General features: G+C 57.6%; 3 protein-coding genes across 5 annotated transcripts; 1 reads left to right on the top strand and 2 right to left on the bottom strand.

Moving 5' to 3' along the window:
* Positions 1–1,065: 1,065 nt before the first annotated feature.
* On the bottom strand, positions 1,066–7,303 carry CUNH9orf50 (chromosome unknown C9orf50 homolog). Its single transcript, XM_053667677.1, has 7 exons — positions 6,814–7,303; positions 6,454–6,547; positions 6,237–6,353; positions 3,688–3,848; positions 1,994–2,168; positions 1,629–1,803; positions 1,066–1,344 (listed from the first exon to the last, which is right to left on the bottom strand). The coding sequence occupies exons 1-7, from the start codon at positions 7,301–7,303 to the stop codon at positions 1,237–1,239; spliced, it is 1,320 nt and encodes a 439-aa protein (XP_053523652.1). The 3' UTR covers positions 1,066–1,236.
* A 3,848-nt stretch (positions 7,304–11,151) lies between these two features.
* NTMT1 (N-terminal Xaa-Pro-Lys N-methyltransferase 1) lies at positions 11,152–17,014 on the top strand. Of its 2 annotated transcripts, XM_037145911.2 has the most exons (6): positions 11,152–11,324; positions 12,494–12,580; positions 13,566–13,666; positions 14,339–14,550; positions 15,184–15,436; positions 16,240–17,014. In XM_037145911.2, the coding sequence occupies exons 4-6, from the start codon at positions 14,389–14,391 to the stop codon at positions 16,494–16,496; spliced, it is 672 nt and encodes a 223-aa protein (XP_037001806.2). In that variant the 5' UTR covers positions 11,152–11,324; positions 12,494–12,580; positions 13,566–13,666; positions 14,339–14,388; the 3' UTR covers positions 16,497–17,014. The 2 variants fall into 2 exon arrangements, with proteins under 2 accessions (XP_037001806.2, XP_037001884.2); XM_037145989.2 differs by lacking the exon at positions 13,566–13,666.
* Positions 17,015–17,407: 393 nt separating this feature from the next.
* On the bottom strand, positions 17,408–25,359 carry ASB6 (ankyrin repeat and SOCS box containing 6). Of its 2 annotated transcripts, XM_037145730.2 has the most exons (6): positions 21,885–22,194; positions 20,823–21,004; positions 19,725–19,831; positions 19,523–19,631; positions 18,990–19,076; positions 17,408–18,844 (listed from the first exon to the last, which is right to left on the bottom strand). In XM_037145730.2, exons 1-6 carry the CDS (start codon positions 21,995–21,997, stop codon positions 18,177–18,179), a joined length of 1,266 nt encoding a protein of 421 aa, XP_037001625.1. In that variant the 5' UTR covers positions 21,998–22,194; the 3' UTR covers positions 17,408–18,176. The 2 variants fall into 2 exon arrangements, with proteins under 2 accessions (XP_037001625.1, XP_037001713.1); XM_037145818.2 differs by lacking the exon at positions 19,523–19,631 and having other exon boundaries at positions 18,740–18,844; positions 21,885–25,359.
* Between the last annotated feature and the right edge of the window lie 292 nt (positions 25,360–25,651).

The raw sequence follows: 25,651 nt of genomic DNA, 5'->3' as shown, positions 1-25,651 counted from the left end.
CCGGTAGGAGGTGCGGTGGAAGCAGGCCTCCCGTGAGACCCTCAGTCTCTGCGGGAAATGGAAATACTGTGCCGGGATTGGGCGTGAGAGTCCAGAAAATGGTGCGGAGGGAAAGTCATCCCAGGGACTGAGATCCCGCTCCAGCTCCGCATCCCCGCTCCCCCACCCAAGGGGGTGGCAGCACTGCCCCCAACCCATCCCCTACAAGGTTTGTCCAAACTGTGCCTACACTTGTCGCCTCTGTTCTGGAGCCAGGGAACCACTTCAAACTGGGATCCGCATCCACAAGCTGTCCTGGCCCTGAGACCCCCAACCGCTGGTCCAGCCCAAACCCCACCTTTCCCCCCATTCATCGGGGTGCCCGGGTGTGGATTCCTCAGCAGTTTCCTTACTGGCCAGTAGGTGGCGATAAAGACCCGGGTCCTGGGCCTGGCCAGGGGTTGGGGCCCAGCTGGGCTTCACCGAGGGCAGGGGGCTCAAACTTTGTCAGGGCGTCGGAACACTGTTGTGGCAGGGCCACACCTGGAAGACAGGTATGTAGGGTGGCACCGGGGGGTCAGTACCGAGGTCAGATTAACTTCAGGCAGTGCCTGCCACCTAATCTTTTTGTCACCTCCTGACGTGGTTTTGAACACTGCCCACGACTCCCCCCACCAGGAGGAAAAAAAGATGGCTGGTGGGGGCCCACCCACCCAGATGCTGTGACCAGGGACAGAGGGTGTGAGCCTAGCCTGGGGGCTCAGACGACGAACGTTTGAGCTCTTATAGGGCTCTTTTCCCTCGGCCTCAGTCTGGACGCCCTCACCCCACAGTGGCAGGTCAGCAAGCAGCCTTTGGTTCCTTCCATCAGAGATGCAGGCTGGGGGCAGAGGTCAGGCCAGAGGTCACACCTGTTTCAGGTGGAGGCTGATCCGGATGGACAGAGGCTTGGACCCAGGTTTGAGGTGTGTGGTGGGGTCTCTCACGTTCCAGAAGAGGGATTTACTTAGAACAAACCCTGACCCCTGGAGATGCCTTGTGCCCTCCGTCAGCCTCATCTCAGCTGTGACCCTGCCAACCCCGCCCCATGGTCTGGGCCCCCTAGAGAACAGCAACACCAGGCACCTGGAGGGGCTTGTAGGGTGAGACCTGGCAGCAAGGTCCAGGCACCTGGGATGCACATTTATTTGTGGGCCAAGGAAGGCCTCTCCTCGCCCCCGGCCCACGTCCACACCTGGGCTCGGCTCTGGAAGTCTTTTACTGCTGAGCCTGCTGCCGTGTTACTGAAGGCAGGAGGAGCTGGTATCCCTTCAGGCGGCCTTGATTCAGGGTCGAGTGCAGCTCCAGCCGGGGCAGGAAGGACTCCTAGAGTGAGAAAGGGACCAGCTGGGGCCTGGGCGGAGCGTCCCTGGGCAGAAGACAGGGCTCCTGGGGCCTCAGCCCTAGGGGGCAGGAACTCGACCCCATTTTAGAGATGAAGAAACCAAAATGCAAAGGCAGCCTGCTCTTACGGAGCTGGGGTCTGAACCGGGCAGCTGGGCTCGAGAGCCCACCCCTCAGCCAAGCGTGTGGGGCGGCTTTACCTGGTACTTGCCCCCCCCCCCCCGGACTGAGGTGCTCCAGGTGACTGGCTGCCCACAGGCACTCACCAGGTTCTGGCTCCAGGAGGAGGGTGATTTGCCCACCTGGTCGAGAATGCTGTGTGTGCCCAGAAAGGATTTGCGGTCTCTCAGCTGCCTCTGGGTGGTGGTCCTGGGGGTGTAGGGCAGGCTGCTGTTCAGAGGGGTGTCCTCAGAGAGGTAGTCTTCCAGCTCCGGGATGGGCCTGAGGGGGACAGTGGCCTGTGAGCTGCATGGAGCCCCAGTCACAGGTCCGTCCATGGCTGGCAAGGCCCTCAAGGGCCCAGGCCCGTGGCCTGCCCACAGCTGGGCGGACCTCGGACTAGGAGCTCAACTAGGTGAGGAGGGGGAGCCCTGGCAATGCATGGGAACCCAGCCCTTCCCCGAAGCCTCACAGGCTGGGGCTGTTCCAGCTGGACAGGGAGCTGGCTGCGGCCTCCTCCTTGGCCTGGGAGTCCAGAGCTTCGGGCAGACTCTCCACCCATCTCCCGAAGCTCCCAAGCGCACGCTCCGATGCTGCCTCCGACTGGGTGGCTGGCTTGTTCTCGGTGACGGTGACGTCCTGCTGCACTGCAGGAGAGAGGGCACTGTGAGAGCGCTCCTGAGGGAGGGGGCAGCCCCCCCCCCCAGCTCTCCCCTCTTTCCCCTCTGGCAGGCAAGCCTGGCAGATCCGGTCTCCATGGAAACCCAAGGCTCCCCGGCGCCTTCTGGCTACCTCCAGAGAAGGTTCCGGTTTTAAAACTCTCTTGTGTGACTGTTTTTGCCTTTATTACCCAATCTGCCCCCATATCTCCACACTACTCCTGCTCTAGCCCTAAATGGCCCCCCTTTTCTACCATGGGAAGGCCAGTCACCCCACAATGGAGGTTTGGGGGGTATGGATTCTCCCATGGGATGGAGGGGTTTCCGGGGGATGGAGAACTTCCTGCCCAACCAACAGAGGCCCTTCCGACTGGTCGGGAATCCTGAGGAAGGAAGTGGCTGGGAACCACCCGCAGAGCCCCAAGTCTGGCACCCTGGGGCGCAGGCGCAGTTCCCCTGAACTGTGGCTGGTCAGGGAGTTCTCCTGTGTGGGACATCCGCCATTTACACAAGACTATTTCTCCAGGTGCCTTCTTCCCCTGGGTGCCCGGAGTGGCCGGGGCCCCTGTGGCATCTCTTCTTGGTGGCTGTGCCCTCTGCTCAGGCCCTTGGTGTCCTCATCAAGCAATCAAAAGTTGGGCAACATCACAGCTTCTCTGCAGTGTCCTGGGACCCTCAGGATCCCCCTGAGTCAGTGAGAGTCCTCATTTTTAGGGCTTTCCCTACAGCTAGACTCTGGGCAGCTGTGTCCTGAAACTGCGCCTAGTAGGTGCTCACAAAATTAGATGCAGACTGTTGACTGTTGGAGGTTACGGCCCCCAGGGTCGCTGCTGGACCTTGAGGAGAGAAGAGGCCGGGAAGGCGGAGAAAGGGAGCTTCATTGACCTCCGCTGGAAACCACGCCCCAGCGGACAGACTATTCCATTGTCGTGGGGGAGCGGGCAGCAGATGTCTGCCGCAGACCCGGGCCTGCTGGTTCCTAGCTTCTTTGCCAGACCCGGTGGTGCTGGTCTTCCCTAATCTTCTGGAACTTTCTCGACACCCTCTCATCCAACCCGGCTTTCACAAATACTGGAAGATGCTTCTGCCACCTTCCCACCGTCACCAGCCCCTGCAAGCCGTACAAGGAGCCAGATACGGGTCGGAAGGCTGTGGGCACCGGTTCTGGGGTGGGCAGATGTGGCCCGTGAGAACCCTGGGGGCGAGAAGTCCCTCCGCGGTGGCCAGGTCTGGGCAGCCATGGTTTCCTGGTCCAACGCTGTGGCTGCTGCCTGGTGCCACCTGCTTTGGGACACTTCTACCGGACCTCGGACCCTCGACTTCGTCCTCAAAGGTCCCCCTGACACCTCCAGAGGGGCCAGTTCAGGTGCCTCCTCTGCGGGCTTGGCGGCCTTTTGGCCTTTGTGGGCTGGTGCCTTCCTCCCCGCACCCAGGGCCACAGGGTCTGCTCTCCCAGGTGCAGGCTGGAGCTTTCTGGAGTTTGGGGCTCCCTGTCCCGTCTGCTTACGTGCACGGCTGCGCTCCCAGTAGCGGAAGGCCGTGTCCCATGCGGTCTCGTCAGCGAACCGCACTCGGAAGGGACTGCACCGCCGGTGGTGCCCCGAGCTTTCCTCCGAGGAGCTGTGGGTGAGCTCGGCCTTGAGCTTGGGCACCCCGAGACCGTGGGGCCTGCAGAAAGAGGCGAGAGTTGGGGGGGCTGGGGCCCGAGCCCCCTGAGCCCCCCTCCACCCCAACAGGTCACATCCACCAGACTGGAGCTCACCGTGTGACCCTCACGGTCACGGCCCTTGGCCTTTCCCCGAGCACTTCCTGTGTGCCAGGCAGGAGCCCGCAGCCCCACCCAGCCCGCACACCTCCGTGACAAACTGTGACTGTTCCGATTTTACAGATGAGGAAACTGAGCCACAGAGATGTTTTGCAACGTGCCCAAGGTCACAAAGCCGACGACAGATGGAGCCAGGCTTTGAATCCTGGTTCCAGAGCCGGCACCCTTATGTACTGGCATTTCCGCAGAGGGAACAAAGGTAGCATCTCAGGCGCCACGTGGTTCTGGGTTTCGAGTTCCAGTCTTCTGAGCTTTGGTTTTCTGATCCCTGCAGTGGACCCCAGTCCTGCCCACCAGCCAGGGCTGTGAGGAGGTGGAATGTACGGCAGAGCACCCCACCGAGGGTCTGCAGGGCCGAAGGTGAACATCTCTAACTGGGAGCTGTTCTTACTGTAATTACCAGCCTCGATTTCTCTGGGGGACAGTCCTTGAGCCTCCCCTTGTAGTTTCCCCTTTAAATGATTATACAGTATAGACATGATAATAGCATCCTTATAAGAGTTTGGTGAGTATCAAAGAGCTCGTGTGGAGCATCTAGCCCAGGCTCTGTGCTCAATAGAAGGGATCTGTTATTGTTACATGTATTGTTGCTAATATTGTCCTCAAGGCCAAGGCTACATGAGGGCCTGCCTGATCCATCCATGGTTCTGTGACTCAGAAAAGGCCATGGTTGACCGAAGGTACATAGGCATTGCTACATCTGTGCCTGTTCATCTGACCACATCTTCCCGCCTGTGTGGAGGGATGCTTTGCATCAGCCCACGAAAGAGCCTGGCAGGCAGAAGTTGGCACAGCTATGCCCGCTCTGTGCTGCACTCAGGGCCGGGCCAAGGCATCTCAGCTCTGCCCATGCTCTGAAATCTCAGCTTCTCTCAAAGGCTGCTGGAGCCTGTTCTAATGCACCCCGCACTCCCCCCACCCCAAGGCCCACCAGGGAATCTTCTGGAAGGTGCTCGAGTACTAGCTGTTGACTATGGAGCACCGAGAATGTAAACGTCCCTGCTCTTCTCACAGTTGAGCCCTTGAGAGCTGTACATTTCTTTATTGTGTCTCTCGAGGAGTGGCGTGTTTATCTGGCCGGAGTGATTTAAAGTTCCTGGCCTGGCAAATGTGTTTCATTTCTGGTTCCTACTCTGATGCATCAGCAGTGTCTGCCTGGAGCATGGTGTCAGTGGGGAGAAGTGCTGTAATCAATTAGTACTGTCTGCCATGGGTGCAGGATTAGAAGGAATGGCGCATATGTCGGGTATTTACTCTGGCTGGTCTTTAAACCCCTGCTCATCGCTCTTCACCCTTCACCCCTGTTTACGCCTGGTTAAGCTGGAAGATGTTTTTCTGCATTTGTTCTCTCCTCCATCAGAGTTATGGTTTCTTCTCCTGCCTCCATCCCTTATTTTATTTTCCCCCAATATTCAACATAAAATAAAATGTAATAAATGTTAGACGAAGACATGGATGATCGGATGGTGGAATGGGTAAAAGGATGGAAGACTGGTGGGTGGGTAGGTGGATGGCTGGATTAGTGAAAAGGTCTGGATGGAAGAACTAGGTCTTAGGAGGATGGGTGGATGTATGATTACGTGGATGGGTGGATGAACAATCACGTGGATGGCTATGTCGACTTGCAGATGGCTTGATGACTAGATCAGAGGTGGCTAGTACCCTGGGTTTGTAAGTGGATAGAAGGATTTGCAGGTGATTGATCTACACGTTGGGTCCACGGATAAAATTGTGGGAGTTTGTGAACAGATGAATGGCTGACTGACTAGATGGGCGGATGGATGGATGGATGGGTGGATTCCTGAATAGGGTGTAGAAGACCTCATTCCTGGTTAAGATGTATACAAGGTGGATGGGTGAAGGGGAAAATGAAAATTCAAATGGATTAATGGGTGAATTATGAACATGTTGGTGGAAGAGCTAATTAATGGGTGGATGGATTCACAGATGTTGATGGATGATTCTTGAATGTGTTGGGAGAAAACCTGATTCATGGATGGGTGTGTGCAATGATGGGACGGTGAGTGGACGGCGTGGTGGATGGATGGAAGGATGGGTGGATTCACAGGTGGGTTATGACTGCTTTGGCAGGAGACCTGATTCATGGATGCACACGCAGATGGACGGATAGATGGATAAATAGGTAAATTCCTGGGTGAAAGACAGAGGAAAGAAAGGAAACAGAGAAATGCTTTCTCCTCCCTCCCAACCCCCATCCTCCCAGAACTCACCTGTTGGCCTTTTTGACCTTGATGAATTGTTCTTGATCTCTCCTCAGAGGCCGCAGGCTAGGTATATGATCAAGTGAACTCTTCTTAAGACTATTCTGGAAGTTCAATGACTGGCACCTTGAAGACAAATAGGCCACATCTGGCATGAGTGGTCAGGGTCCCCACCCTTGGAGCATCGATGGCAACCCTGACCCCTCAGCAGGCCCCTGACGCTTACCGCGAGTCCGGGAGGAAGGAGCGGTTGGGACTCGGAGGGGACGGTCCCTCCCAGCGCTCTGATGCACCCCTCTGATGTGGCGATTCTGAGGATGCTGGGAGCCAGGAGGAGATGGAAACAGTTGTGAGCCTTTGTTTGGGGACAGCCCTTACCAGGGTCTTCCTAGTTCTATGGTCTTGGGCCTCAGTTTCCTCGTTCCTACAAGATGGGCAGTGGTAGACCCGCCCCCAAGCATGGCTGTCGGGACTCTGCCAGGAACTCAACTAACATTAGCGTCATTCTTAGAAAGGTGACGGGCCTCCCCACCCGAAACGACTCAGCCCCCTCGCCCAGCCCCCTGGGGACCAGGCAGGGCCTCACTCGGTGGCGGTGGCTGTGGCTGTTCAACCCACTCTGCACCGAGCTGGTTCAGGAACTCCCGGAACCTGCGAGGGAGGAACTCTCCTAGGAAGGAGCCCAAGGAGCCCGGGGTCTTCCTGGCCGAGCCCCTCCTGGAGTCCTCGCACTCTTGAGGCCTGTGGTGTCGGGGTGGCTGCAGCAGTGACCTCAGCCCTGTCCTGCTCCGCGTCGCCCGCGGGGCCATGGTGGGCAGAGGGGGCAGGCGCAGCCGGGAACTCCAGACATCCGCCCCTGGCTCTGTGAGCGAGGACTCGCCACTGGAGGCCGGCCACCACTCAGCGCTGCCCCTCGAGGCCCTGGGGCCCCGCGATCTCCACGTGCCGGGCGCTGATCGGAGCTCAGGCGGAGGCAGCCCCGGCTGCCCCAGGTCTCTCCTTCGGCGCCAGCCTTCGCCAGAAAACCCCTTGGGCGCCACCTGCTGGGCTCGGAGGTTGGGGTGACGCCAGGGCATGTCTGGCCTGTAATCAGCTCAGGGCATCCTCACACCAGTGGGGGCGCGGGTTGCCGTGTGCAGTGGCGAGGAGGGCACACACCAGCCCCAGGGCCATCGTGCCCAGGGCGAGGCAGCCTGGTTTGGGGGTAACATCCCGGGCTTGCCAGACACCGAGTGGCTTCCAACTAGAGCTCGCCGGCTTCTGTTTCCTCACTTGGAGGGTGGTGACGGCAAGAGCACCCACCTTTTTTTGAGTTGCTGTGACGTTGAAATGAGCCAGCACACGTAAAGGCTTAGAATAACGTGGGGCACATCGCAAGTGCTCAACAAACACTAGCTGCTATTATGATGAGGATTTAAAAATAATTATTTAGAATTTAGCCTCATTTCCACTACTTACTAGCTTTGTGACCTGTAGCGAGCCAACTGACGAACTCTCAGCGGCTCATCCGTGAAGTGGGGATAGCAGAGCCCCGCCCCCTGGTGAGTGAAATAGCCTCAGGTCACGTGGTAGGGAGCATTTCCCTCATTGGAGTGTCAAGTCCTGGAGGCTGATACTGTTATTAACACTCGCCCTGCTAGGAATGAGGGAACCTGGAACCAGCTGGAAGGGAGAGAGCTGTTCAGTACTTGCCTCCTGCTGGGGCCTCCCCACCCCCACGCGGGGGTGGGGAGCTCCTCAAAAACGCAGATGCCCCAGATTCTGATTTACCGCACTTCGCCATGTATAATGCTCATTTTTGCCCAAAATTTTGAAGGGAAAATAAGGATGCGCATTATACATGGGTAGTACTAATTCCGTGTCTATATAAATGTTTTTAATTCTTTTATTTATGCTTATGCCTTAAATGTGTAACTCTAGGGGTTGGCTGGGACGGGAGTAAAAGACAGAAAACTGTACTTGAACCATTAAATTTTAAAAAGTTAACTCTAGAAAGCAATAACAATATCCATATGCTAAATAATACCCTGGAATATGATAATTGGTTCTTTCTAAATATAAACAAACAAACAAATAAAATTAAGAATTAAAAAAGTTTTTTTTCTGAAAGTTTGGGCCAAAAACATGGGTGTGCCTTATATACGGGAATACATTATAAACAGCAAAATACAGCAGTAGGTGTGGGCGGGGCTAAGACACATACTTTTAACAAACTTTCCCTTTAGGAGATAGAACCCCAGACCTGTCCCCAGATCCTGACTCTGGGGGTCTCAGAGCCTGCTTCCTCCTTACCACACCCCGCTCCCAGAGGCTGTCAGCTCTGAGCTGGCTCCTAATAGTGCCACTCACCCTAGTGCGCCTTGGGGGTGGGGAAGGAGAAGGTCCCAGGGAGTTTAGAGCCCTCAGCAGGTGGCTGGTGCTTGGGAGACCCCATCTTCCCAGCCTGGTCCCTCTGCTGGCCCCTCCCTGCCACTTCAGGGCCTCTTCAGGGTCATTGTGATCCGCCCCTCACCCAAGGCTACCTGAAGAGCAGTGGGCACTGAGGCCTGGGGACAGAGGGCGGGGCAGTTGTGCTCAGGATACCAAGGCTGCAGTCACCAGGTGGGGGAACTCACGATCGGAGCAGCCACGCCTGCGCGGGGATGGAGGGCCCAGGGTTCAGTTACCCCCTCCTCCAGATCAGGGAGGCCCAGGTAGGTCATGCTGGGGCTGGTGGTTCTGGACGGAGAACTTGCAGCGGAAGGTTGGGCAGCATCAGGGCAGTGGGCTCGGAGTCCCAGAGAATCCGCCTGGGGACCCTGATCCGCCTCTGTGAGCTATGCAACCACGGACCAGTCCCTTCTTTGTCGGGGCTTCATGGGAAAATGTACTGTCAGGAGAAGGCTTGAACTGTGAAATTTGAGTGAGGAACAAAGGTAATTTGGACCAGTAACTTCACTGGCATGGTATAATTTCATAATTTGAAAATTAAAAAAAAAAAAACCCAAGCTTTGTAAATCCAGTTACAAGGCATCTGCCTGGAGGAGGAGACACAGAGGGTGTGTCCATTTCCTGCAAACACCCCTCAGCCAGCGACAGGAGGAGATACCTCTTTGGGAAGTTAGAATATGGAGTGGGGAAAGTGAGAAAGTTTGATATTTATTTTAAAGACATTTTATTTATTTTTAGAGAAAGGAAGAGAGAAAGAGAGGGAGAGAAACATTAATGTGTGGTTGCCTCTCCCCTGCTCCCTACCGGGGACCTGGCCCACAACCCAGGCATGTGCCCTGACTGGGAATCGAACCAGTGACTCTTTAGTTCATAGGCTGGTGCTCAATCCACTGAGCCACACCAGCTAGGGCTGATATTTATTTTAAGGATACATTAGTTTTTTAAAAATGGATGAGGAACACCAGACTAACTAGATGACTTCTAAGGAGCCCTCCAGCCCTACCTTGCTATGAATGTTGATTGAGCAGCTACTATGTTCAAGATTTGGGAATTCAGAAATGCAAGAGACTTTGAGGTTTGGGGGGTTGGGGGCTGGCCAGACTTGGAAAGGCCTTGAGGGTCACGGTGTAGGGAGGGGACTTCCTTTTCTGTGGACAGGAAATAAAAGCAGGAGTGGATTTTTAGGAACCTCCAAAACAGCTAAACTCAGAGCAGCCCCCAAAATAAGATGATAGACACCCAGGCAATTGACATTACCCATTATTCCTTTCCCCTAGGGATGTGGAAGATGAAGCCTGAAAGGGGACCCAAGTCTGACTTGGAGTACTCCAGAGAGGATGCCAAATAATATGAACATAAACAAATCTGGGGGACTCCACAGGTGGGGCTGTCCACCACATAGCTGTCACCTCATTAAAGCAAACACAATTTAAGCACCACCTGTGTGCAACACTCAGAGGAAGGGGCTGACAATCTAAGACTAGGGTGTCAGTTTAGGACGTGTCTTAGGATGGATATCGTCATTATTATTATTTTTTGGTTTAAGTAATTGTCTTATTAAATGTTCTTTTGACCACATGGAAAAAGGTCACATATAAAGGTTTAAAAAAAAATTTATTTATTAATTGTTGTTCAAGTACAGTTTTCTGTCATTTACTCTCATTAGTCACGATAATGGCTGCAAGGGCAGGGCTGAAGCCTCGAACTGCAATGTCCCACACATCTAACCCTCCGGGAGTTGGAGGTGAGCAAGTATTATACCTGCCTGGCAGGAGAGGAGAATGAGGCTTGGGGAGCTGCTCCACGGCGAGTTACCAGCAAACTCCCATTTCCATCAAGGCTGCCGGAAACGCCAAAATTTCTATTATATGGGAGGAACATAAAGAAGGACAGTCTTTTTTTTTTTTAAGACTTTATCTTTAGAGGGGAAGGGAAGGAGAGAGGGAGAGAAACATCAATCTATGGTTGCCTTTCGTGCGTCCCCTGCTGGGAACTAGCCTGTAGAGAACTGGTCTGCAATCCAGGCATGTGCCCTGACTGGGAATCCAACCGCGATTGTCTGGTTCTTAGGCCCCTGCTCAATCCACTGAGCTACACCAGCCAGGGCAAAGGGCAGTCTTTTTGAAATGGAAACTTCATGGACTTGTTATGCTCATTTGGAATGGCAACCCCTTGGCACTGCCAAGGTTTTTTTTTTTTTTTTCTTCTTTCCTCTTTGGATCTGTATTTACATGCTAATTGTTATGCATGGAATTTGAGGGGGAAAGCCTCCCCCTCCACTTTACCCAGTGGAAAGCTTACAGAACACTCGTTTTTAAAAGTCCAGCCTTGAGCCTCCAAATGAACCGGTGCCACTGCTGGAAATGGTAGAGGGTCGGCTTGCGCCTGTTCTCACCCCCACGTCCACCTTCCTGAGACGACGCAGAAGTCAACTTAGGTCACGAGCCCAAGGGGCGGGGCAAGCCGGCGCGGGGCGGAGCCAACCAGGTCCCGCCCCCGGGCACCCGGAACTGACGCGAGCGGACAAAGGCAGCGCGCGCCGCGAGGTGTCTTGTCTGGTTCTGGTCTGACCTAGGTGGCTGTGAGCTTCTGGGCTCTTCTCTGCCGCCGCCCTCTCTTTCTCTAGCCCTGTCCTCTTCTTCCGGGTCCCGGGAGTCCCTGCCCGGGGTGAGTAGCGCGAGGCACAGTGGGGGCGGCGGCCGCCGGGTGAGGGGGGGCCTTGACCCCCGACTGCCTTCGGCGCCTTGCGGCCCCGGCTCGTTAGGTGACCTGGCGCTAAGAAGACCCTGAGGGCCGCACGTGCGCGCTCGGGGAAGGTTTCGGGCCTCGGTGGGGGTCGCGGAGGCAGGTCGGGGCACCCAAAGGCTGGGCAGGGCACCCCCCCAACGCCGGTCCCCAGGCCGCAGCAAGCCCCTTCCCTTCTCTCAGCCTCGGTGTCCCGTCTGAGAAACGGGGGTAAGGACCGCACGCACTCGGAGGGTGGGTGCCAGGATTCAGTAAAATGCTCACTTCGGAGCCGGGCGCGAGGCAGTGCCCTTGACAGAGAAGTCGCTATCGTGTTTCACCCCGACCCCGCCCCAGATATGGCCCGACCCAGGGGCCGTGCAAAGGACAGTTCGCCGCCGGGAGACCTTGGAGCCAAGGTCAGCCTGTGCATGGAGAAGCTGTCACACCGAAAGGCCTGGCTTTTCTGCCTGTCCGCTGTGTGATCCCTCTCAGGACGCTCGTTTTGCCGGCTGTCTCCTAAGGGGTAGAAAGAAACGGTGGGGCCAGAGGCCCGGGTGCCACGGGGTGGGGCGGCAGTGCAGCCGGTCTGGATGTACAGAATCATTGCCCGTGGGATGTGTGACCCCTGGGAGGACTCGGCCTCACATCTCCCTTTCCTTCCGTTCCCTGCACGCCCAGTGCTGTTGGGGCTGCTGGAGTGACCCACCACCCAGCATGTCAGTGATAATCCCTTTGGTGTGTCCAATGCTCCTCAGCACACAGGGCAATTCCCTGCGTTTGTCTCGTTGACCTTCACAGTTGGCAGAGATAATTGACGAGGATCCCATTTGTTAGAGATTTCTAAGTCGGAAGTAATCTATGCTTTATGCTTTTATTGCCCACCTTTCATCGCAAGGCCTTGCCCTAAAGTTAGCACTGCTGCTCCTGTTTTACAGGTGAGGGACTTCTGTCCCTGAGGTTAAGTGTCTTTTCAGAGCTCGAGCAGCTGCGAGCAGCAGAGCCCGATTCAGACCTGGTGCCCCTGGCTCCATCAGAGCCTTTGTTTGTTTCTTAACACTTTCCCCTAATTTTTTTCTTCCTCCCTCCCTCCTTCCCCTGCCTTTTCACAGAGCACGCTGCCATTCTCCTATGTCCAGCTGCAGACACAGGGACCCAAGGAGAACAGGCCCAGGCCAGCAGGCTGCAAGGAGGAGGAGGTAACCTCAGCCAGGCCCTGGCCTCCCTTTGCATCCAGGCTTTCTCTTAGAGACTGTGGTGACTCTTCCAGGCACCGGCGGTGATGGGCACCCTTCTCTCCCATGGATCCCGGGCAGGGGGAAGTAGCTGGGGTAGCAGGTGTTCCCCTAAACACCTTGGAGGGGGAGGAGAAGGTGGTGGATGACCGTAAAGGATGAGCAGACACACCCTACCCCCTGAGGAGCAGGAATTCACTGTGAGCCAAGGGTTTCTGTTCTCCCCTGGGGGCTAGCCTGGAGGGCCCACGAAGCCCAGCTGCACTCCAGCCCCTTCCCAGCCATGCGGCTGTGCCACTCCTAATGGTGCAGGACTAATGGTGTTCAGAGTAATGACCCTGCCCTCGGGGGGCTTACATGGCAGGGAGGCAAGGTGAACAGATAGGCAGAGAGAGTAGAGCCAGGTGAGTGTTTGGCCCCCGATTTACTCTGTTCATTTAATGGGAAGTGAAGGTTTTGTGCACACCTATGCGCCACACAGGGCACCAGAGAAACACACTGCTGCATCTTTGCGCCCCCTCCTCTCGGCTGCTGCGCATTCGGAAAGGATGCCTCCATCCTCTGAGTGTCCACGGCTCGTTCTGGCCCAGTGACAGTCCTTGTAATTTCTCCCTGTGTTTTAGTCGGGTTCATTTTTGCCCTGTCTATCCTATTGGACGGCAGGCTCTCCAGGGTGGGGGCCGGACTTGAAGTGCACAAGCCTCACAGAAGGTAGAACAGTGCTTGTGTGGGGGGAACATGTGCCAGTGCCCCAGGGTAGCGAGGGGATCCTGGGTCCTTCTCGGGTATGAGGTGGGCTGGCAGGCTGAGTGTGGGGCTGCTGAGCCACCCTCCGGCCAGCGTGGGGGGCCTGAGCTCTCTGCAAGTGCCCAGCTGTTCCTTGGTGGTCCCCCTCTGTCCATATGGTAACGCTCCCATCAGTGTCTGCTTTTTCCCTTTGCCCCAACAGTTCATACGGCTGCCAACACTGTCTTCCAGAAACACACATCTTCTCGTGTCGCTCCCTGCTTAGCCCCGAGTTGTCCCACTGCTCGCCCATCGCTCTTTAGGGTGAGATGTAAACTACTACATGGGACCCGAAGGGCCTGGAGTTTCCAGTTGCAAGGGCCCTGCCTGCGCTCTTCCAGAGCTTGTCCTGCTTGCTTCAAGAGCACGTCCTCACCCTCGGCTGCATCTGACCCCACTGGAGGCAGCCCCTGGGTGTCACCTCTTCTGGTGTCCTGCATGTCACAGCCCTCACAGTGGGATTGTATCTAGCTGTATTCTGGCTCCCCATTTGCAGCACGTGCCTACAGAGTCCTGGCAGATCGTCGATGAGGGACGGTCCCCACAGTGAGCTAGCTTCTGTGCTGGCGAATGAGAAGGGAGGTGTGGGGACAGTCCAGGCCCCTCCCAGGCCCCACCCACCGTAGCAGGCTTGGGCTCCTTGCTGCGGGTCCTTCCTCTGCAGTGAAGGTCAGATTCTCTTTCCCCCTGGGTCAGAAGCCGTTGTGCCAGGTGTCCTGCAGAGTAAGGGGAGCACTAGAAGCCATGACATGGCTCTGACATGACGATAGGTCTGTAAAAGGACTTCAGTGCAAGAAACCGGCACTGCCCTCCAAAGGGTAGCAGCAGGTTGGGGGACACTGGATGTCCCTCTGTGCCAGGCTGGACTGTGTGGCCCGCGATGCAAGGTGTGAGGCTAGGGCCCTCCACCTGGCTGACTCGTTCTCGTTTATTCAGGAAGGGCCACTGCTGAGTCCGTGTCTGGGCGGAGACACGTCGGCAGCAGCATGACGAGCGAGGTGATAGAAGACGAGAAACAATTCTATTCGAAGGCCAAGATGTACTGGAAAGAGGTCCCGCCGACGGTGGACGGCATGCTCGGGGGGTATGGCCACATCTCCAGCATCGACATCGGCAGCTCCCGGAAGTTCCTGCAGAGGTTTCTGAGGGTAGGCAGGTGTGGGTGCTCTGCAGGAGGAAAGGGTGTGGCTGGCGCCCGTCTTCCCTGTTCCAGGAAGGGTCTGAGGCCGTTTGTTACTGTCTGCCACCCATGCCTCGAACAAAGGGCAGGGGGCGGCACGTGGACTATGGACCGGGCCTCAAGGTTACCAGGCAGGAGCTGGCTGTGGCTCAGGGGGATTCTCTGGCCATGTGCGTGGGCATCTGGGCCCTGGCCATTGGCTGTTCTGCTGAAGGCAGGCTCTGCCCACCACTTCTCCTGGTGGCTGGAGCCTCCCTGACCCTGTCCCCTTCCTGTCTCTCCCTCAGCACCAGGGAGGCTGCTGCCCGCCCCCCACCAATCTCCCCCGTCTCTCCTCTGCCCCCTTGCCATCATCCCAAGTTGGTTAAAACCGCGTGCTTACCGATTACCCTCTTCTGTTCCCTCACTGATGGAGTCGTTTCACTCTCTGTGCTGCCACATTAATGGGATGTCAGGAGCGGACGTGAATGCCCCTCAGGTCACGTTCCCACCATGATGTCCCCACTGGTGCCAGCTGCCAGCCTGTGCCCCATTTAGATTTGATCACTTCCAGGGGCCCCTGGCATGATGGGGACCCCCACCCCCTTTCTTTGCATTCCAGGAAGGCCCGAACAAGACGGGGACCTCCTGTGCCCTGGACTGTGGTGCTGGCATTGGAAGGATCACGAAGCGGCTGCTCCTGCCCCTCTTCCGAGTGGTGGACATGGTGGATGTGACGGAGGACTTTCTGGTTAAAGCAAAAACCTACCTGGGTGAGGAGGGCAAGAGGGTGAGGAACTACTTCTGTTGCGGTCTCCAGGACTTCAGCCCTGAGCCCGACTCCTACGATGTCATCTGGATCCAGTGGGTGATAGGTGAGTGCCCCACTGCCGCCCGTCTCCTTGGCCCTGCCTGTCTCCCACTGTGGAGACTGCAGCCCCCCGAGGTCCTGGAGCCAGTGCTCCCTCGGCGAGGGTTCCTCTCGTCTGCCCTGCGCTCCCTGGACCGTGGGGCTCGCCACCTGGAAAGTGCCTCTCCCTCCATGTTGGTTTAACTCATTAACTCAGTACCTGCTGCAGCGCACTGGGGCGGGGGGGGGGGGGGCAGGTTTTTGTTGAAACATTTACATGACCCATTAACTACCTTACAAAGAACATGGACAGATTTTATAAAAGAGGGCCTTCACTAGGGGGAAACACGGACACTGTGGCAGTCCCTGCTGTTGGCAGTGAGGAGCCTGGCTTTGCCGTCCTGTCCTGCACGCCCCCAGGCTGACAGCACACCCAGGTGCTCCTCTGGGCCGCTGTCCCCATGCTCAGCCACCCACTCCAAGGCGGGAAACACTGCCCTCCTGGGACATGCTGGGCCTGGCCCCGTACTCTGGCATTTCAGTGTGTGGAGGGAAGTCTGGTCCCCTCTGGTCCGGGCCTAGGAGGGGTGGGTGTATGTGGTGTTAGGTGTCAGGCATGGCCTGGAAGTCACCCAGTCAGGGTGAAATCCCAGCAGCATGCTTCATGATCACCCCTGGGGTTCGTTCGGTTAGCCCCTGCAGGCTGCCGACCTGGTGTGAAGCACGAAGTGCGTGCTCAGCTAAGTCAGGAAGGGGTGGCTGAAGGGACTGCCCAGCGGGGTGTCCGCGCCTGCACCCTCCGCAGCACCCCTGCCCCTGCCCCCACAGGCCACCTGACCGATCAGCACCTCGCCGAGTTCCTGCGGCGCTGCAAGCGGGGCCTGCGCCCCAACGGCATCATCGTCATCAAGGACAACATGGCCCAGGAAGGCGTGATCCTGGACGACGTGGACAGCAGTGTGTGCCGGGACCTGGAGGTGGTGCATGGGATCGTGCGCAGCGCAGGCCTCAGCCTCCTGGCCCAGGAGCGGCAGGAGAACCTGCCCGATGAGATCTACCACGTGTACAGCCTGGCCCTGAGATGACAGCCGCAGGAGGAAGCGGGACCCGTGCAGGGCGGGGAGCTGGTGGCCGCATGCTACCTGGAGGCTCCATCCACGTCGATGGTTCGCAAGTGTTGAGTGAGGCACTGGATATGCCTGCCTGCCATCCACTCACCTTCCACATAGGCTCTTTTAAAAAATAATAGGACCCACTGGGGAGTACGGCTGAACAGGCAGCGGGGCAGGAACCTGGCCCTGCTGCCGCAGCTGGGGACTGGGCAGAACCCTGGATCCCACCGCTGCCATCGCCAGTCCTTCCAGGCACTAGCTGGCTGCCTTCAGAAGGCAGAACCCTCTTAACTTGGTAGAGGACACTACCTTGGGGGGAGGGGCGGCTGCTGGAGCGGCTGCACTGTGGTACCTGCAGCTGGTGACCGGGCCTAGTGGTGGTCACAGCAGCCTACAGGCAAGGAGAGAGGTCTGTAACCTCATTTTGGCTACGCCTTGTGGCTCCTGCTTGGCTAGCATTTCATTTCAAAATAAAAAAGGGTAACACTGTTCTGGCATGTGTGGCTCAGTTGGAGCATCATCCTGTAACTAAAAGGTCGCTAGTTTGATTCCCAGTCAGGGCACACGCCCAGTCCTGGGTTGGGGAACACAGGAGGCAGCCTATTGGCGATTCTCTCTCGCATGGATGTTGCTCTCCCTTTCCCCCAACCCCCACCTTGAATGAGGAAAAATAAACCTTTAAAAACTAAAAATGCTGAGCCCCCGTGCAGTGAGGGCCCCGCCAGTCTGGAGCAGTGCCTTCCTTCCCAGACGAGTGCTGGCTGCTCGGCCCGAACGCAGCGTCTGCTTGCGCCTACCACCCTCTTGCTGGCCGTCATGCGGCCCTTCACCCCAACTGGGGGGCAAGAGTGTTAGCAAGGACCTTTGAGGCCAAGAGAAACCAGTTTGATTTGGTAATATAAATGTCATTTAGTTGCCTTCCAAGGCATTTACATAATTCTTAACCACCAATGTGACAAAAAGAGCTTTGTGGGGACTCTGCACTGAGTGGCATGGCTGGCTTTCCGTCCTGGTTACTTTCTCCATCAGACGGGACAATTTGGAAAGGGCTGTCCCTGGTCACACGATTGCTTCTTTAGCAGAAGGGGTGGTCCCCAAGACCCTGGATTTGGCACAGAGTACGGGCCCTGAGCCTTGGTGGGCGGGGCCACAGGTGTCCTGACCCCAGAGCAGCAAGCCACTCAGCTCTTTCCCCAGCCCACTGATACATACACTTCTGTGGAGGGAAGGATCTTGGCTGGGTTGCACCCCAAAGGCCTCCCAGCTTCCTTTTGGCTTCAGCTCTGTCTCCATGCAGCTCTCAGCTGAGGACCTGGGCTCAGGGCTCCCCCACTTCTGGAAATGCCCAGCAGTCCCTTCAAACTCGGCCCAAACCCGCACCCTGTCATTTCTGCCAATGTGAGCTGAGAACCTGGGGGTGCTGCCCCAGGGAAGGGGCAGTCTCCCCGACAGACAGGCAGCCTCTCCCCATTGGGATGACCACAGCGGCCGGGCTCCACCTGGCCTTCTCCACACTAAGGGTCTGGTCTCCTTTCACCCCGCACCTCCTGGACAGGGAGGGCTGAAGGTCCCCTCTAAGACAGCCACGGGTACTCAGGTCCACCGGCAGGTTGACAGAGGGTCCCAGACCTGGCCCCTTCAGTCCGGGGGTAGTCAGATGTCGTCTTCGACGGGGTTGCTGTGCTCACTGAGAAGGTACCACTTCAGCCTGTCGGGCAGAGGGAGGGCCCTCACCTTCGCATCCACGGGCCACGGCTGGAGGTAGAGCCGGATGTACACGCGACACAGGTGCTTGAGGGGTGGCGGGTAGCTCTCCAGCTGCCTCAGGGAGAAGTGAAGGGCCTGGATCTTTTCTGCCAGACTGCCCACAGGATGGATGTCGAAGTTCTCAGGCAGCTGGAGCTTGTGGGAATTCGTCACCATGAGGTCCAGGACGGTCTCAGCTTTGCGCAGGAGGTCCACATGGCTCTCGTCTTCGGCACAGCCGGGGTGGGAGCAGAGCCGGTCAAAGACGACGTGGAAGCCGGACCAGCAGGACGCGCCGTGCAGGGAGCAGTTGTAGGCGGCCCCGGACTCCAGCAGGAAGCGCAGCAGGGGGAAGTGCACTTTGAAGCTCTTGAGGCAGATGTGTGTGAGGGACTCGTGGGCCGGGCACTCGCTGGGGTCGGCCCCGTGGGCCAGCAGCAGCTGCGTGACTTGGAAGCAGAAGCGGTTGATCATCTGGGCCTCCTCTTTGTCCCCACCCACCGTCTCACCGAGCAGGAAGATGATGCAGGTGAACACGGTGTCCCCGTCTTTGGTGGTCGCTTTGACATTGGCCCCTGGAGGAGCGGACAGGAGAACAGAAGGTCGGAGAAGCCCCAACGTCCTTAAAGTAGCTCAGTGTTTAGGCTTGGGGAGAGCCTGCAGGACCCGAAGCACCCTGTGAAAGGACGGGGCTTGGGGACAGCTGGGGACCAGCCTCACCTCCTTCCAGCAGCAGGCGGATGTTCTCAGTGTTGTGGATCTGCACCCCGTCACTGCTGGCCAGCGCATGGAGCAGAGCGGTCTTTCCTAAGGAGGAGAGGCAGTGAGGGTGGAGGCTGCGGAGCCCGGGGCGGGGCATGCAATGGTGGCGGGAGATCAGCAAGTGATCTTTGGAAAGGACTGCCCTCTCAACTCGGGCTGAGGGCCACCACTTTCTGGCCATCCTCTTTCCACCCACACAAATCAGAGTGCAAGGGCCAAGGGAGGTAGGGTTTTTCTGGCCCCTGAGAAGCTATCTGACACACAGTTCCCTCAGAAGCCAGGCATACCCCCCATCCCCCTACAGAAGCCTTCCTGGGGCTGGCGTGGGGCCGATGCCTGCACTCTCTCCAGAGCCTCTGCAAGTGAGCAAGTCACCTGAGCACAACCTGGACTGTGCTGTGCCTGCCCACCTGTCGTCCTTGGGTACCCCCACTCCCCTCACAAGGCACCCAGGCCCGGGGCTGTCCTGCTTTCCCACGGGAGGTGCCCACCATGCTTGTCGGCTGCGTTGACATCTGCCCCAAGGTCCAGAAGGCGCCGCAGGCAGGGCAGGCGCTCGGGCTCCTCGCTGGCCAGGTCCAGGGGGCTGCTCTCGTGGATCTGGGCCGAGAAAGCACAGCCAGGTCGTCCTGGAGGCCGCTCGTGGCTCCCTCCCGCACCCCCCCTTCACAGTAGGCTGGACCCAGCTCTTACCCGGTCCCTCCGGTTGATGTCGGCCCCATGGCGCACCAGCAGCTCCACCATGTCAGGCTGGTTGCGCAGGACAGCGATATGCAGCGCCGTGTAGTAGGTGACTGGGTCTAAGGTAAAGACACAGCTCAGTCAGCCCTGCCTATCGGTGGCACGTTCCTGCAGGAGCCTAGGCCCTGGCCTGGCAGCCTGGGCCCAGCACTCCCAGCACAGGAGGCCGGGCTCTGTCACCCTGAGGGGTCACAACACAGTTGTCCTCATAGGATGCTATAGCACAGGCTCTGGGGTCAGACCTAGGTTCAGTCCTGGGGGCGTTCTAGGGGCAGTGTCCTCTGTCTGTCTGGGCTCGTTTCCTCTCTGTAAAATGGGGCCACACAACACGATATCTCCTCTGGGTTCTCGAGAGGACACTGAAACTGGCAGCTTCGAGAAGCTGGCTGGCCCTCAGCCCCCTGACCCTCCAGCAGCCCAGCAGCCTCTGAGCCTGTCCTCAAATGGGGAGAGGAGGCACGCCCGGCTGCATCCTGGGTCAGTACACAGACCCCCGTTTGGTCATAAGTTGGCCCTGCAGCCTCCTAGCTGACCCTGCCCTCCCTGGGGCAGCCAAAGAGGGAAGTGCTGCACTGCCCCTCCGCCAGCACCTACAGGCTAGATGCCAACACAGTCCCCCCGTGATGTACGCCCAGTGTGACTTTTCCCCCCACTTCCTACAGCAGGAACAAAAATGCAAGATGGCTCAGAGTGCGAGGCAGAGCTACCTTCTCTTAGCTCTGGGCACAGTGCCAGCAGCTGCATTTTTACATTAATGGAAGCAGGGAATTAGCTGGGAGCCGAGAAGATTTGCTAAGTCAATGCCATGACAGAAGCAGCAACACTTGCTCTTGGACCAGAGGTGGAAAGGGCCATTTAAAGCCCAGCAGATGGGGGGATGGGAGGCCACCCAGTGTGGGTTTCCTTAGTCAACAGCCGGGAAATAAATGAGGGAAGTGTAGCTTCTAAGACAACAGTCAGCAGAGCCCAAAGGGCTGGCTTGCCCACCGGAAGGAAGCAGGGTTCCACTGAAGCCACCCACCCACTCCAGCCCCATGGGGTTCCCCCGACCTTCAAAGTTGAGGTTGGCCCCATGCCGCAGGAGAACATCGGCTGCCTGGGTCAGCCCCAGCTCAGCCATCTTCAGCAGGGCATTGCTCACGCCTTCCTGGTAGAATGGGGAGTGGGCCTTTCTCTCCAGAAGCTCAGTGAGAACAAGGAGTCGGCCCTCCTCGCTGGGGACATAACTGGGCCTGGTGCAAGAGAGAGGCAGATCAGCTGAGTGTGGGAACAGCTGTGGGCCCAGCTGGCCTGGGCATCCTGTGGGTGGGTGGCCTTTAGTCTCCTGCTGTCACCTCCCCAGCCCTGGAGAGTGCCCAGTGCCCCACCGTGCAAAACAGAGATTCTGGGACTATGAAAATATAAGCCCTGCAGCCACCCCAGAACAGCCTCACAGTTAAGGAGACACCTAGCACTGCGTTCTCAGAACAAGACTCAAAGTGAAGAGAACAGCCCTGATGGAAGCCTGGTTCCCACCAAAGTCCCCGGAGAGAGTCATAACCACCACTGTGAAATTCCAACGGATCCCTGCAAACACACACCTGATCCCCCTTTCCTCAGAAATCCTAGGTACTTTCCATAATCGTCAGCCTCTCTCCTCTGGCGCGTGAGCATCAGGAAGGCTAGAGGTTTTGTTTAGTACCCTGACATAACCCTGAATGATGCACTTTCTGACACCTTCCCCACGGCTTCACGGAGAAACCTACTCCTGTTTATATAAAATGCTAACTCAGCTGCAGGAAGTTCATTCTGGCACTGAGGATAAAAATTGAGGCCTTCATAGATGCCACCCTACTCCTTTGCAGCTCCGGGTGTAGTTGCAAAAGGGTGGGCACTGAGGCAGAGGCCCCGACCGCGCCCGCCCTCCGGCTCTCCTTGTACTGGTGCAGCCCTCCTGCACCGCCTGCTCCGGGCGGCTTGCACTCGAAGCTGCGCGACTCGGGGGCCCCTCCTGTCTCTTATCTGTACAGTGGGGACACAGACACCCCGCTCCCCGCCCCGCTTGTAGTGACAATTAAAAGAAGGCAGAACCAGGTCGGAGCGGCCCGGGTCAGCAGGAAGACAGCGAGTTACCCGTCCAGGGGCTCCTGCCGTTCCGGGTCCTGGATCCCCAGGGAGCTCAGAATCGCATCCACCAGCGGCTGGTACTCGAAGATGATCCTCCGGAAGCCGTGCAGGAATGGCATCGCGGCGTCCCCGGGCGCGGCAGGGCTGCCACACCTTCTGCCGAGGCTCTGACACCGACCGGGGGCGATGAGCGGCCACGGACTAGCCAGGCCTGCTCTGCTCCAAGCCCCTCTCCGGCCAGGTCTGCCGCCGCACCCGCTGCTCCACGCCGGAAGTAACTCTCGCAATGACTTCCGACTCGCTATGACCCCGGAAATGAACTTGGGCAACAGCGGCCCCTGCGGGCTCGGAGGACCGCGGCGCGACCCGGCGCGCGAGCGGGAGGTGTCAGGTCGACCTACCCCGGAGTGAAGGGCGCGGACTCACCGCCAAGCGGAATCTCAGCGGGAGGCGCTCTCGCCCCTTCCCTGCACAGACCTGCTCCGCCTGCGATCCCGCCCGCGGCCGCTGGGCGCCGTCCGAGCTCCGCCCATTGCTGGGCTCCGCCAATGCCCCTACTCAAGCCTTGGCCTGCCCAAGCCTAGGACCACTTTTCGGCATCTTCCTTTGGGACACGTATTTGAACCTGCCCAACCTCGAGCTCCCCTGTGGAGCCCTGATCTCTTAATGATTTTGGAAAGTCCGTTATGAAGAGGCCTGTGATCCCAGCCTTGGCCTTCCACCACTCCCACCATGCAGGCTTGGGAGTCTCTCCCACCTGGCACCTTGCCAGAGGCAAGAGTTGTCAAGGGGAGGAAATCAGGTTACAGTCACATTTAAAGACATTAGACATTAAAATGGGCACAGTAAGCCTCCTCCAACAAGAGCAAAACCGTTCACAAGCACACCCCATCGAAAGCTTGCCCAGGTCCAGCTGTGGGGACCGAGTGGGGTCAAGTATGCAGCAGGGGATGGATAATTGCACACCGCTGGTATTCTTAGGTTTATAAGGTTGTTTTGCAGATCAAACGACAAGCTAATTAAAACACCTATCAGCCACTCAAAACGCCTCATTTTGCCTCCCCTTCCATTGCCTAGAAGAGCAAGGAGGCCTGGGGTGGGCAGCTGGTTTAGGCCTCTTCAGGGACGGCCAGCATGAGACCTCAGGTTCCCAGCACACATCTGCCTAGGTTCATGATCCAGAAGAGAAGGATCTTCCCCATGACTGAAATTAGGAAATTTTGTCAACACAGAAATGGAGATTTCCAGCTTAACTTGTAAAATCAGAAGATCCGGCACCTGGGCCCAAATTTCTCTCTGGCAACGATGAGCATCTGGATGGGGCTCTTGCTCCAGTGTGCCTCAGCCTCCCCAGGTGTTACCCTGGGCGGTGGGGAGTGTCCGTTTCTGTTTTCAGGGTCCACACCCTGCCGTCTTACCCTCCTCCCCACTGATCCCAAGGTTCCGAATGGCACAGCAGCCCACAGGTGACCCCAGCGCTGCACAGCCCTTCTCTCAGCTGACCCAGGGTCAGCGCCCCACAGCACAGGTGACGACGCCGGAGGGCACACAGTGCACAAGTGGACGAGGCCCCTCTAGAACGGGGTCCAGAGCAGACCTGGGGGGACGGTCTGGTCCGACTGTCCCCCCACTTCTTCCCTGGTTCTGTTAGTTTCCTAAGGTCATTGGAACAAAGTGCCACATACTAGGTGGCTCAAAACACCAGAAACGTGTCCTCTCTTGGTTCCGGGGACCAGGAGTCAGAAACCCTGGTCCCAGCAGGGCCACGCTCTCTTCAGAGAGTCTTGAGAAGGTTCCTTCCCGAACTCTCCCCACCAGGGCAGCCCCACGCACCCCTGGGACCCGGCAGCATCGTCTCCATCCCTTTCTGTGCCACGGCCTGCTTCCCCATGTCCGCGTTGCTGTCCAAACCTCCCACTCCCTCCAAGGGACACCAGTTGTTGGATTTAGGGCCCCCCTAAATCCAGCGTGACATCTTCTTAACTTGCTTACATGTGCAAAGCCCCTTTATCTCTCTTTGGAGGACAGGCATGCCCCCTGTGGTCCCTGGGCCTCGGTTTCCTCACCTCAGAGCCGGAGGCCTTTCGCCCTGGCGGTCTCGGAGCCAGCCAAGAGCTTGACAGAGCCCCACCAGGAGGAAAACCAGCACAGTGACAAAAGGAGTCACTTTTCACTTGCTGAGCCCTCTCAAAGTGCCAGGCGTTGTGCTGATATCTGACATGCTGATCTCAAGAAACCCTGTGAAGAAGGGGATGGTCTCAGGTCGTTTTACAGACAAGGAAATGGAGAGGTTTTCTCGGAGAGGTTTGGGCGCTTGTCCAACCCCTGGGGCCCGAGTGACCTGTGGTCCTTCAGGCTCTGGGCCCAAGAGGCCCAGGACATGCAGCAGGGAGGAGCCGACCCCTGCTCTGCCCCAGCCCTCGGGCACCACACTTTGGAGCCAGGCCCTGCCGCCGGCCTGTCGCCAGGCTCCTGTCTTGAGCAAGCTCCATGCCCCCTGACCTCCCTCCTGTCAGCAAGGGTAACCTGGTTTCCTCCATCTGCCTCCCATTAACCCTCCGTCACTCAGACCCTCTGTTTTCAGCTCTGAGCCTACTCCGTTTCTCCCTTTGCCAACGGCCCCCACTGCCTTGCCAGCTCCGCCGCTTCCTGCTGCCCGACTCCAGGTTTCCTCTGCAGGCTGGGGTCCTGGGGCCAACCTCCTGGCGCTCGGACCCCGGCAGGGTCTCTCCCTCCTTCCTGCACTGCAGGCAGCTCGGGAGTCACTCCCACTCTCCCATGTGCAGAGTGGGGTGACCTTAATATGTAAAGAGCTGTTAAAAACCAACAAGGAGAAGGCAAAAACACCAGGAGAAAAATGGGCAAAGGATGTGTCCAGGCGAGCCACAAAGGACGAAAAACTGTCCACAAACACCAGGTGAGAAGTTTAGCCTTTCTAGTTGTCCGCCACCAGTGGTGACAATAGCTGACACAGAGGACTTGTCACCTGCTAGGCTCGGCCCTACAGCAGCTCAGCGAAGCAAGTCACGGAACAGCAGGTACCACACGGTCCCGTTTAGGAAAAGGTACGGGGCGTGGGTGTGCGTGTGCACAAGTGTGTGTCCGGGCTTCGTCCTCTTGGCCCCATGCCAAGCCGGTGCCAGGGTTGTCTCTGGGGGCTGGGACAGGGGAACTTTTATCTTCTACATATTTTCTACCTTTTTACCAATGAATGTATCTTTTTCCATTGGACTCAAAATGCTCAATCAGCCGGAGGCGGAGAATGAGGCCCTGCACACTCCTCACGTGCATAGACACTCTCTCACACACAGGCACACACATGCTCACACTTAAACACTGTTACACCGGTGGCCAGGGTGGTGGCCCCTGGAAGGGTGGTGACCCTGCCCCCATCCCAGCACCCTCACCTCCCCCAGGCCCCTCTGCCTGGGAGGGGCCGTCAGCAGCCCAGTCTGAGCTTTACAAGACCCTCTAGGGAGATATTGGGTGAAAAGCCCCCCTTAATGTCTCCTTTTTTGATTTGGCAGTTTCCATAAAGTGAGACCTTTGGAAAGGTTGGCGACCTGGTGGCAGGCATAGCTTCAGCCCTGCAGGTCCCAGGGGCATGGAGACCCAGAGGGGCAGGACTGGGCGTGGCTCTGAGGTGTGGCCAGGAACTGTCCCCCGCGCTTCCTCCAGACCGCTTCTACCCTTTCCTTCCCTCTTCCCTCCTCTCACCTTGACCCTCCTCTGACCTCCTACCTCGTGACCCCAGCATGTCTCTGACCAGGAGA

The sequence above is a fragment of the Artibeus jamaicensis genome, unplaced genomic scaffold (genome assembly GCF_021234435.1).
Source record: "Artibeus jamaicensis isolate MK-2021 breed Jamaican fruit bat unplaced genomic scaffold, CSHL_Jam_final contig_471, whole genome shotgun sequence".
NCBI classification, from domain to species: domain Eukaryota; kingdom Metazoa; phylum Chordata; class Mammalia; order Chiroptera; family Phyllostomidae; genus Artibeus; species Artibeus jamaicensis.
This window is presented reverse-complemented; position numbering and strand designations above follow the sequence as displayed.

Bases quoted from the DNA above. Each gene is read 5' to 3' on its own strand.
- CUNH9orf50 (XM_053667677.1), bottom strand. From the start codon at position 7,303: ATGCCCTGGCGTCACCCCAACCTCCGAGCCCAGCAGGTGGCGCCCAAG. The intron at 6,354-6,453 runs GTAAGCGTCAGG...TTTGTCTTCAAG, and splicing joins TCCTTCCTCCCGGACTCGCG to GTGCCAGTCATTGAACTTCC. The intron at 1,804-1,993 runs GTGAGGCTTCGG...TGTCCCCCTCAG, and splicing joins AGCTGGAACAGCCCCAGCCT to GCCCATCCCGGAGCTGGAAG.
- ASB6 (XM_037145730.2), bottom strand. From the start codon at position 21,997: ATGCCATTCCTGCACGGCTTCCGGAGGATCATCTTCGAGTACCAGCCG. The intron at 19,832-20,822 runs GTCGGGGGAACC...TCTTTACCTTAG, and splicing joins GGCCAACCTCAACTTTGAAG to ACCCAGTCACCTACTACACG. The intron at 19,632-19,724 runs GTAAGAGCTGGG...TTCTCGGCCCAG, and splicing joins ACATCAACCGGAGGGACCGG to ATCCACGAGAGCAGCCCCCT.
- NTMT1 (XM_037145989.2), top strand. From the start codon at position 14,389: ATGACGAGCGAGGTGATAGAAGACGAGAAACAATTCTATTCGAAGGCC. The intron at 14,551-15,183 runs GTAGGCAGGTGT...TTTGCATTCCAG, and splicing joins TCCTGCAGAGGTTTCTGAGG to GAAGGCCCGAACAAGACGGG. The intron at 15,437-16,239 runs GTGAGTGCCCCA...CTGCCCCCACAG, and splicing joins CTGGATCCAGTGGGTGATAG to GCCACCTGACCGATCAGCAC.